This window comes from Trichechus manatus, unplaced genomic scaffold (genome assembly GCF_000243295.1).
Source record: "Trichechus manatus latirostris isolate Lorelei unplaced genomic scaffold, TriManLat1.0 scaffold00064, whole genome shotgun sequence".
Taxonomy (NCBI): domain Eukaryota; kingdom Metazoa; phylum Chordata; class Mammalia; order Sirenia; family Trichechidae; genus Trichechus; species Trichechus manatus.
Window position 1 is genome coordinate 14,495,619 of NW_004444000.1, and position 11,643 is coordinate 14,507,261.

General features: G+C 55.1%; 1 protein-coding gene across 1 annotated transcript in view; it reads left to right on the plus strand.

Moving 5' to 3' along the window:
- ROBO4 (roundabout guidance receptor 4) overlaps window positions 1–11,278 on the plus strand; it is a 12,655-nt gene extending 1,377 nt beyond the window's left edge. Inside the window, 14 exon segments of the mRNA XM_023734021.1 lie at window positions 141–298; window positions 467–587; window positions 1,067–1,194; window positions 1,291–1,519; window positions 1,774–1,886; window positions 3,158–3,326; window positions 3,484–3,669; window positions 3,796–3,838; window positions 6,232–6,368; window positions 6,473–6,736; window positions 10,536–10,643; window positions 10,810–10,868; window positions 10,870–10,948; window positions 11,088–11,278. Of these exon segments, the coding sequence (XP_023589789.1) occupies window positions 141–298; window positions 467–587; window positions 1,067–1,194; window positions 1,291–1,519; window positions 1,774–1,886; window positions 3,158–3,326; window positions 3,484–3,669; window positions 3,796–3,838; window positions 6,232–6,368; window positions 6,473–6,736; window positions 10,536–10,643; window positions 10,810–10,868; window positions 10,870–10,948; window positions 11,088–11,278 (1,985 nt within the window).
- Window positions 11,279–11,643: the final 365 nt, after the last annotated feature.

The window sequence follows — 11,643 nt, forward strand, 5'->3', positions numbered from 1 at the left end:
GTGGGGGGTGGCTCTTCTGGGGAGGCCTGCGTGGGGGATGGCTTTGAAGAAAACACAAGCAGCCTGTGGAGCAGAGTGGGAGAGAACGGTGGAAGGGGGCTGAGGCAGACCCCCTCACCCATCCTCCATCCACCCTGCAGCCCTCCGGGAGGATTTCCAGGTTCAGCCTCGGGACATGGTGGCCACGGTGGGCGAGCAGGTTACTCTGGGGTGCAGACCGCCCTGGGGCCTCCCGGAGCCCACAGTCTCATGGTGGAAGGACGGGAAACCCCTGGCCCTACAGCCAGGGCAGCACAGGGTGAGGGTAAACCCTGTCCCAGACCTCATCCTGCCCTGGGCACGGCTGGGCACACCCTGAGGGACTGATCTGCCCCTCCAGCCCCACCTCCCTGGGCAGAACGGGAGAACAGGTGGCAGTGGGAGACTCCCACCGTGGGAGGCATCACAATGTCCCTGGCCCTGACAGGTGTCTAGGGGTTCCCTGCTGGTGGCAAGAGCAGAGAAGAGCGACTCGGGGACCTACATGTGTGTGGCCACCAACAATGCTGGGCGGCGGGAGAGCCGGGCCGCCTGGGTGTCTGTCCTGGGTAAGTAGGGGTCAAGGCAGGGGGCTCCGATTAGACTGATATGATCCGCTCTTGGCTGGGGTGACGGTACGCTGGGCTCAATCTGGGCCCAAGTTGTGGGGCATTTAGTCGGAGAGTTCCCCATCTAGAATAAATACAGGAGTACTGTAAAACCAAACCAAGCCCACTGCCGTCGAGTCGATTGCCACTCATAGCGACCCTATAGGACAGAGTGGAACTGCCCCATCGGGTTTCCAAGGCTTAGGTCTTTACCGAAGCAGACTGCCACATCTTTCTCCACGGAGCGGCTGGTGGGTTCAAATCACCAACCTTTTTGTTAGTAGCCGAGTGCTTAACCACTGTGCCACCAGGGCTCCCTAGGAATGCTCTAGACCTGGGAAATTGGGAAATTATGGTTTGTCAGTGGCTGGGGGATGTCCCACCCCTCAATTCCTTCACTCTGGCCTGTGAGCCCTATTTCCAGCCTGATGTTCCCCCAGAACCCCAGGACCACAAGGAACCCCTGGAGCTCCTGGCGGTGCGCGTTCAGCTGGAAAATGTGACCCTGCTGAACCCCGACCCTGCAAAGGGCTCCAAGCCGGGGCCCGCTGTGTGGCTCAGCTGGAAGGTGAGGCCCAGGACCTCAGGGTGGAAGCCAGCCCGGAACTCAGGAAGGGCTGGTGTGAGCTCCCTGACCCCTTGCCCTCCCCCATGAACCCCTCAGGTAAGCGGTCCTGCCGCGCCTGCTCAGTCCTACACAGCCTTGTTCAGGACCCAGCCGGCCCCGGGAGGCCAGGCCGCTCCGTGGGCAGAAGTCCTGCTGGCCGGCTGGCAGAGCGCAGAGCTTGGGGGCCTCCACTGGGGCAGAGACTACGAGCTCAAAGTGAGACCCTCCTCTGGCCGGGCTCAAGGCCCTGACAGCAATGTGCTGCTCCTGAGGCTGCCGGAACAAGGTCAGGGACAGACTCCCCACGGCCCAGCAGGATGTCTTTGGCCTCTTCTTCTGTCCCGCTCCAGTCAGGGGGGTGGTGGGTCCTGCTCCTGGACTCCCTTCTGCACAGCCTGGGCAAGCAGCGGTGCAAGAGGCTCCTAGTCCCATAAGGGTGGGCTCAGGCCCTTGGGACTCTGCCTCTGTGTCCTCCGTTACAGCCCTTTTCCCTGGAGCCTCTCCTCATCACCCCTTACGTCCTCTCCTCCTCCCCTCCAGTGCCCAGTGCCCCTCCCCGGGAGGTGACCCTGAAATCTGGCAATGGCAGTGTCTTTGTGACCTGGGTCCCACCACCTGCAGAAAACCACAACGGCATCATCCGTGGCTACCAGGTATTCCCTCCAAGCTGACACACGCTTTCCTTGAGGACCCAGGTGTCCTCTCTCTCCTGGAGTCCTCCGCACTCTTGCTCCGGGCCCTGAGACACACGACCACAGGACCCCTGCAGAGAAGCAAAGGAAACACATTTGTTGAGCAAGAACCTGCTGCCTCAGATGCTCAGGTGGCACTCCCTGTAAGGCGGGGGTGCTCCCTGTAAGGCGGGGGTACTCCCTGTAAGGCCGGGATGCTCCCTGTAAGGCGGGGGTGCTCCCTGTAAGGCCGGGATGCTCCCTGTAAGGCGGGGGTGCTCCCTGTAAGGCGGGGGTACTCCCTGTAAGGCCGGGATGCTCCCTGTAAGGCGGGGGTGCTCCCTGTAAGGCCGGGATGCTCCCTGTAAGGCGGGGGTGCTCCCTGTAAGGCGGGGCGGGGTGGTGCTCAAAGTGTTGTTTCTGAGCCAGCAACAGTAGCATCGCCTGGGAACTTGTTAGAAATGCACATTCCTGGTTCCTGCCCCAAGCCTGATGGGACACTGGTGGTTCAATGGTAACACTCTCCTTTCATTTGGGAGACCCCAGTTCAATTCCCGGCCAGTGCACTTCACGCACAGTCACCACCCATCTGTCCGTGGAGGCTGTGATGCTGAACAGGCTTCAGCAGCGCTTCCAGACAAGATGGAGCAGGAAGAAGGGCATGGGGATCTCCTTCTGAAAATCAGCCAGTGAAAACCCTGGGGATCACTGCCGTCTGATGTGATTATGGGGTGGAGCAGGACTGGGCAGCAGAAGGGAAAGTGCCTTTGCACATGGGGTCACCAGGAGTCCAGAGCCAAGTCAATGGCAGCAAACAAAGATGTCACCTCAGGCCTCTTCAGTCAGAAACTCGGGCATGGGGCCAGCAAGCTGTAGTTTAACAAGTGTTCCAGGTGACTCTGAAGCACACCAAAGTTTGAGAAGCTTGTTCTAAGGCAAATTGTGGCAGATTACCTTTTAGTCCCTCTTCTGTCAGTGCAAGACAGAGTAGAACTGCCCCACAGGGTTTCCAAAGAGTGGCCAGTGGATTCAAACTGCCAGCCTTTTGGTTAGCAGCCAAGTACTTAACCACTGCACCACCAGGGCTCCAGTGCTTTGGAGGGGGAAGGGAATAGGATGTGCGGGTGCATGTGGGGTATCCCCAAGTAGATGGCAGGGCAGACCAACCATGTGCCAGAGTCTAATTTAGAGATGACGGGCCCAGCGGCTGGGACGGTGCCAGGAAACAGCTGCCCACCTCTGCTTGTGCCCAGGTCTGGAGCCTGGGCAACACCTCACTGTCCCCAGCCAACTGGACCGTGGCAGGCGAGCAGACCCAGCTGGAGATCGTCACCCACAAGTCGGGCTCCTACTGTGTGCAAGTGGCTGCAGTCACTGGTGCTGGGGCTGGGGAGCCCAGTAGCCCTGTCTGCCTCCTTTTAGGTGAGGGCAGTGCCCCCCAGCCCTTCCCACACCCCTCCACACTCATTTCCACCTTCCTCCCTCCCTGCTTCCACCCTCACACGTCCGGCTCTCCCCCTGTCTGCTCCATCCTTATTGCCTCACCTGCCTCTCCCCCTGAGCTCCAAATCCCATACAGAGCAGGCCATGGAGCGAGCTGTCAAAGAGCCCAGTGACCACGGTGCCTGGACCCTGGAGCAGCTGAGGGCCACTCTGAGGCGGCCGGAGGTCATCGCCAGCGCAGGGGTCATGCTCTGGTTGTTGCTGCTGGGCACTGCCGTGTGTGTCCATTACAGGCGCCGAGCTGGGGTGCACCTGGGCCCAGGTGAGAAGGTAGGGACCCCCAGGTGGTGAGACATCCCCTGGGCCCAGGCACAATGCTTCAGGGGGGTTAGATCTCTGGCCAGCTGACGGAGATGTTGGATTTCACCTTCCTCCTGCCTGCTTCCAGGTCTATACCGATATACCAGTGAGGATGCCATCCTAAAACACAGGTGAGAGACAAGAGGCGGTCCCGGGATGGGAGAGGGGCAGAGGGGACCAAGGGACAGTGGAGCTGGGCCAGAGAATTGGATGGAGTACCAGTCTCCCTACTGTCACTCAATTTGGGATCCTAGTTGCTGAATCTCCCTAAACTCCAAGCGAGAATTAATTTCTCTTTCATTAATGTTCTTATCACACCACCTGACAGGTGAGGAAACTGAGACTTACGTGAGTCAAGTGGCTTTCCTGACGCTGCACAATTGGTAGATGGCCTTCTGAATCCTAACCCACTGTGCTTTTCGACAGCCTCTTACTAATACACAGTGCACTCTGCTGCCTCAGTCTACTAGATGGAGGGTGACGAGCGCGAGAGGCCCAGGTCTAACTCCTAATGTTCTCTGTACGCCTAGTGTCTACCTTGGCCTTCAGTAAATACGACCTAGTGAGCAATGTTGTCTGCGCTGTAATCTACCTACAGTGCCAGCAGAGGGCGTTCTCCCCTACATCATACATCTTCCTCACTGTTCCCAAAAGCAGGGCCTGCCTGTTCCAAGTGTGTTGGCTCCCAGAGCAAATGTGGGGCTGTGAAAGAAGATACTAAGAAAGAAAAAAAACCCTTTTCTCCCACTGGCTGAGTTTTACACTAAGTAGCCATTCGCTCTGTCTGCCCTGTTTGCTCTTGCTCCTCACCTTGGTGTATTTCCTCTTGGAGGCTTCCCATCTGTCTTAGTCATCTAGTGCTGCTCTAACAGAAATACCACAAGCGGATGGCTTTAACAAAGACAAGTTTATTTCCTCACAGTAAAGTAGGCTAAAAGTCCAAATTCAGGGCGTCAGCTCCAGGGGAAGGCTTTCTTTCTCTGTCGGCCCCGGGGGAAGATCCTTGTCATCAATCTTCCCCTGGTCTAGGAGCTTCTCAGCACAGGGACCTTGGGTCCAAAGGACATGCTCTGCTCCTGGCTCAGCTTTCTTGGCGGTATGAGGTCTCCCTATCTCTCTGCTGTCTTCTCTCTTTTATATCTCAAGGGATTGCCTCAGGACACAATCCAATCTTGTAGACTGAGTCCTGCCTGCTGCCCATCCTCACTCACTAACGTCATAGCGGCAGGATTTACAACGTATAGGAAAATCACACAGTACGGGGAATCACGGCCCAGCCAAACTGATCCACACATTTTTGGGGAGACATAATTCAATCCATGGCACTATCCCGGGTCTGCATCTTTTAGCAGATGTTTACTGAGCACCTACTGTGTGTCAGACACACACACACGGGCCTTGGGCTGCCATTTTGCTCGAGTTAATCTGCCAGTTTATCAGCCCAGAGGAAGGCGCCACGTGGGCTGGTACTATTTTCCTGGGTTTTCTTTGGCTTGCTGGCCCTTCCCTTCCAGCTACTTTCTGGGCTTTGCCAGCTCTGCCTGAAGGGTCTCTGGCTCCCCTGGGACCTTTTCCCTTGTACTGGAGGGAGATTCCCATCTGGTCATTTTGTTCATGGCTTTAGAACAACCTCCATCTGCCAGGAGCTCTCAGCCTAGGCACAGGCAGCCGTGTAAGCATGAGCACAGTCAGGGGTTGGCAGGCCCACAACAGAAGAGTGTGCAGGACACACGGAGGGGGCTAAAGTGGAGAGACATAGCAGGAGGGAGATCCCACAAGTACCCTGACAGCAAGAACGGGAAAGGCAGAGGGAGCAGCAAGAAACAGCCCACTTGGCCACAGGGAAAGGCAAGATATTTGGTGTGGCTGGGGCATCCGGTGTGAGATGGGTCAGCGCGAACAGTAAGTTAGGGAGCCGGGAGCCCTGTCGAAGGGCGCTCTCTTGGTAAACGGAGAGCCGATGAAGGTTTTGGGGGCAGAGAAGTGCCTTGGTCAGATCCCCGTTCTTGACAGCTCTCTCAGGTATCCAGCGTGGTACCTGGCTCAAAAGAAACAAGACCAAAAGCCAATATTCATGTAGCAAGCTCCTGCTCTACAGCCAGGTGGCCTCACATTTCCCCACTCAACCTCGTAGCATTAACCTATACGTACGGAAGGCACTATTGTTCCCATTTTACAGATGAGGAAACTGGGGCTTAGAGAGGCTCACAGGCTTGCTGGCCCAGAGGTGCCCAGCTAACTTGGGGGCAGATGCAGTTTCCAGCCTGTTGGGTCTGGTTTTGGATCTGCTGGTCTTGCCTCTCAGCACACACAGCTGTGTCTCATTAATGCCTCCTCGCTCTGGGTGCTTGGGCTTTCCCTGATCCCAAGAGAGAAAGGGGCATTTGCCACGTCAGAGGTCTCGGAGGTCTGTGCAGGGCTTCTCAACCCCTCTGCTACCTTCTGAGCTGGAGGTCTTGGCCATGTAGGTTCTTACTTCACCCCTCTTTCTCCCTGCCCCACCCCTGCCCCACCACTGCCCCAGGATGGACCACAGTGACTCCCCCTGGCTGGCAGACACTTGGCGTTCCACCTCCGGCTCCCGGGACCTGAGCAGCAATAGCAGCCTCAGCAGCCGTCTGGGGGTTGACCCCCGAGACCCTGCGGACTGCCGTCACTCCTGTGAGCATGCCCAGTAGGGAGAAGGGCCTGGGGTGGAGCAAGGATCCCAGGGACGAGTGGGATGGGATGGGATGGGCTCACCATAATTCCTCTTGTCATTGCAGTGATCTCCTGGGACTCCCGAAACCCCGGAGTGCCCCTGCTTCCAGACACCAGCACTTTCTATGGCTCCCTCATTGCCGAGCTGCCCTCCGGCCCCCCAGCCCGGCCAAGCCCCCAGGTCCCAGCCGTCAAGTGCCGCCCGCCCCAGCTGGCCCGGCTCTCCAGCCCCTGGCCCAGCGCAGACAGCCTCTGCAGCTGCCGGGGGCTCGCTTCTCCTCACTTGTCTCTGGCCCCTGCGGAGGCCTGGAAGGCCAAAAAGAAGCAGGGTAAGGATGGGGGGGACCCGTGGAGCCTGCGGCTGCTGGTGGAGGGATGAGGAGGGGCATGTGACGGGAACTACTTCTGGCCTCGGGCTGGGTGTGTGCTGCACTCCACCCACAGCTCAAGTCTCCTTTCCTGGTGTGCACAGGCCTCTTCCCCATCACCCAGGCTCTCAGCTGGGAGTGTGCTGTCCGGCTTTTCTTTACACCTTCGTCTTCTTTCAGTTGGGCCACACCTGTAGCGGGCCCTGTTTCTGAAGCTGATTCAACTCTGCCAACATTTAATAAACACCACTGTATGCCAGGGACACGAGAGAGAGCAGACACAGCCCCTGCCGGCTGAGGGCTCACAGTCCAATGAAAGTGGCTGGCTAGCATACAAGTAATTCTAGAGTCTGGCAGAACATGGCCCCATGAACACAGCTCCAAGTGCACTAGGAACGGGCCTGCTCCGGCACCTGACTCCCAACTCACTTCTCAGAGAAGAATGAGTATTCCCTTTCTGGGCCAGATTTCTCCCCTGATTTCAGGCTGCTGGCTTGGACTTTCCAAGAGACCAATGATTATCGTCTGCATTTATTTAGCAACTACTGTACACCAGGTGGGAGCCCTGGTGGCGCAGTGGTTAAGAGCTCGGCTGCTAACCGAAAGATCGGCAACTCGAATCCATCAGCCGCTCCTTGGAAACCCCGTGGGGCAGTTCTACTCTGTCCTGCGGGGTTGCTGTGAGTCGAAATAGACACAACGGCAACGGGTTTGGTTTTTTTAATACGCTAAGTGCATTACTTACGCCTGTTGTTTCATTGAATCTTCACACCATTTTGGCTAGGTGTTGTCTCCCTGATTTCACAGAAGGGGAAACAGTTTCAGAACGATTCACTTGTTCAAAACCCCACAAGTCAGTGAGCTGCAGAGCTCAAATTTGAAGCTTATATGATTTGTTCCAAAGTCTACTCTAACTCTGGGGGCTCCCTTGGGAAATGCTGTTCCCTCATTAACTATTTCCTCCCACTTCTGAAGCCCGGCCTGCACCCTACCTGGTGTCCCCATAAGTCTTCTATACTGACTAGTAAGCCTTGTTGTTAGCTGCTGTCGAGTCGGCCCCCAAATCGTGGTGACCCCATGCACAATGAGATAGGACCATTGTGATTCGTTGGCTGATTACTGGGAAGTAGATCACCAAGCCTTTCTTCCTAGTCTGGAGGCTCCTCTAAAACCTGTTCAGCATCATAGCAACATCCAAACCTCTACGGACAGACACGCATGAGTTGCATTGGCCAGGAATCCTACTCTAGTCTCCCTTATGAAAGATGAGAATTCCACCAAGAAGACTTACAAGGGTCTATAGGCAGTTCTGAAGGGGTGTTCCGATTCAGAGACGAGGCTTTCTAACCTGTTGTTTCAGTTTCCATTCACCCCGTTTCCCTTCACCCCAGCCCTACCCCACCACTGCCCCAGGATGGATCCACCACAATAGCTCCCCTCAGCTGGCGGACACTTGCTGTTCCACCTCTGGCTCCCGGGACCTCAGCAGCGGCAAGATGGTGCTCTGATCTTGTGCAGAGCATGGTGTCGGCCTCTATAGATTTTCCCTCAACTCTGCTGCTGCCACCTAGTCCAAAAGCCGGACCCTTCTTCCTCTTCTCAAACCGGCAGGCTTTCTCACCCGCTCCCCACCCCACCCCCACTCCCACCCTGAGCTACTTGTTCCTTTTTCATATTAGTTGACCTTAGCTGGGTTTTTCCCTCCAAGACTGGCATTCTCACAACGGCACTCTCCCTTGCCTCATCCACCTATCAGGATCTTCGTCCTGCTCGCTTGGCCAAGTATATACAATTGATATCCTCATTCATTCATTAATTCACTCAAACCAATATTTATTGCAATTCAGGTATGCCCAGTGAGACTTGCCCTTTCACCCTGTAACGCTTTTACTGTATAGTTTATTCAAGTACACATTGAAACTAAAATTCAAGTAACTCCAAGCAAGGTAGGAGCAGGCCTTTGTTACTAGGGTTCCTTAGAGGGAAACAAAATGGGCTGGGATAAATATGGCCTTTTCCAGGCCTGACTCTTTCCCTTGCTTTTCCACTCAAACCAACCAACCAACAAGTGCACCCACTTCTGGATTTAGTCAAGAAGCCAGACATTAGACAAGACAAAGCTAATGATAGGAGAGTTGGAGAAGCACCCATGAAGCTGGCGTCCAGGACTCCCTAGACCATACAACAACTAAGGGAAATAAATAGACATCAACCCAGCCGAAGTACAAAAGGGAACTTTCATGGAGGAAATCTAGCAATTGTGTGGGTTTTCATCCCAGTGCATCAGAAGGTCTGGCCACTGTGCATCGATTCCCAGTGCCCAGGTGGGGATTTGGTCAATGCTGAAGCCTGGTCTCTTTCCTGCTCTGAACCTGCCCATGGTGACCCTCAAATCTTCCCTCTGAGTTCAGATTGACTAGACAGCTCTGCCTTCTAGGGTCCTGCGTGGTATCTTGTCCGCCAAGGAGGGACAGCCTTTCCTAACTGGAGTTCTGATCACGTACCACTAATCTGAGGGTTGCTTCTTTTTTCTTTGCTTAATGTTCTCCTGGTTCCTGGTCTTGAGAAAACCTCTTCCCTGTTCCTCTCTGCCTTAAACCTAGAGCCACTTAGGTTCTGGTCTGACCGAGAAGTGTGCTTACAGGTCATTGCGGACGGCTGGGTCTGTTCTCTCAGTTACTTGAGTTCCTCTCTTGTCAGAGTTTACCCAGAGCCCTGTCTCTTAGGTGATCACATGGGCCAGATAACTGCTATCTTGTATCTGATTGTGTCACATTGTGTTGACATCCAGATCTTGGATATAATTCATTCATTCATTCATTCAACAAATATTAATGAGTATCTATGAATGGGACGAGTCCAGCACATTTTCCCATTCTAAAGTTCTTCTTCCGGTCAGCTGACTCTCTCCTGTCACACCTGGCATTGTCTAGGGCTCCTTGTTTTTGCCTTACCCATTTAGCTCAACTTGACAGTCCAGCTCATCTCCCCAAGTGACAGACACTAATGTCTCCCAGGGCAGGGCTCTCCAGAACCATGTGAAAGATTTGCAATGTAGGAAATGGAATGAACATTTCCACCCAAGAGAAGGAAGAGCAGTTGTCTTCTTAGAGCTGAAATTCATAAGAACAGTAGTAATGTGAGGGTATAGAGATCAGGAAGACTGGACTGTATAAAGAAAAAAGAGTACTGCTTTTTGAAGTATCCATTAGGTACTAGGGGAGTCCTAGTAGCACAGTGGTTAAGTGTTCGGCTGCTAACCAAAAGGTCAGCAGTTCGAATCCACCAGCCGCTCCTTGGAAACCCTAGGGAGCAGTTCTACTCTGTCCTATAAGTTTGCTATGAGTCGGAACTGACTCAATGGCAATGGGTTTGGTTTGGTTTTGGTATTAGGTACCAGGAACTTTCCAGTCTGTTTTATTTAATAGTCAAAACCATTGTTTGAAGCCTTAGTTATAAATGAAGCTAAGGCTCAGAAATGTTAATGGATTTATCTGAGGTCACATAGCTTATACGTGGCTGAGCCGGGCTATGTATGAAGGTCCTTTGACTCCAAGTCAGATGCCCTTTCCACCCTATCACAGCTCCCTGGATGAAGGTGGGAAGGGGTGGAGAGGATGGACGGAGGTTCTTTTCTCTTTTCTCTGGGTTCATGGTTCCATAGGCTTCACTGAATAACAAAGCTAAAAATGGACCCTAAGGTTGGGATCTGAAAGGCCCATCTGGCTTGTCCTCCAACCACCGACTCTTTCCTTTGCAGAGCTGCACCAGGCCAACAGCTCCCCACTGCTCCGGGCCAGTCGCCCCATGGAGCTCTGGGCCTGGGAGTTGGGGGGCAGAGGCTCGAAGAACCTTTCCCAAAGCCCAGGTGAGAGGTAGGCCCTGAGAAGGAAGAGAGGGGTAGGCATAGTGCAGGGGCCCACCAGCCCAAGCCCTGTACCTGGCTTCTCCTGTCCCTGAGGAAGTCCTGGCTGGGTGAGTGGTCTGGGGCTGCTGGGCTCTGCCGTCCTCACGTCTAGGTTGCTGTTCGCCAGGAGCTGTGCCACGAGCTCTGGTTGCCTGGCGGGCCCTGGGACCCCAGCTCCTCAGCTCCTCAAATGAGCTGTCTACTCGTCCCCTCCCCCCGGCACCGCCTTCTCCTCATGGAACCCCCACGCAGAGTCAACAGACCCAGTAAGAGGGCACGGGGTCAGGAAGCAGTGCTGGAGGGTTGGGGGGATGTTTGCTGGATTGGATGGGAGCTGGGAGAGGGGTGGACAGGGGACGCGAGAACTGCACTAACCATCCTACCATGACTCTCTTACCCAATCAGGCACTTGGTGGAGTCCCAAGCTTCCTCCTCCCTCCCACTACCAGCAGTCCCCACCCCTACCCTTATCCCCTCAAGTCCCCCCAGCCCCTCCAGCCCCCGGGCCTCTTCCCTCTCTGGTCCCAGCCTGGCTTCCAGTCGCTTATCCAGCTCTTCACTGTCATCCCTGGGGGAAGATCAGGACAGTGTGCTGACCCCTGAGGAGGTGGCCCTGTGCCTGGAGCTCAGTGAAGGTGAAGAGACCCCCAGGTGAGTAGCCTGAGGGCTATCCCAAGCACTACAGATAGGCCTACTAGAGGGGTATGCTTACTGGCCCCCATCTCACCCTTCCTCAGTTGGAGTGTTTCTGCTACTATCCACCCTACCCAACCTTAACCATTTTTCTGTCTCCCATTTTGCCTCTTCCTAGGAACAGTGTCTCTCCTGTGCCAAGGGCTCCTTCACCTCCCATCACCTATGGATACATCAGTGTCCCAACAGCCTCAGAGCTAGCAGATGTGGGCAGGGCTGGACGAGGGGTAGGGTCCGAGGTGGGTGGCCTGCTGTGCCCACCTCGGCC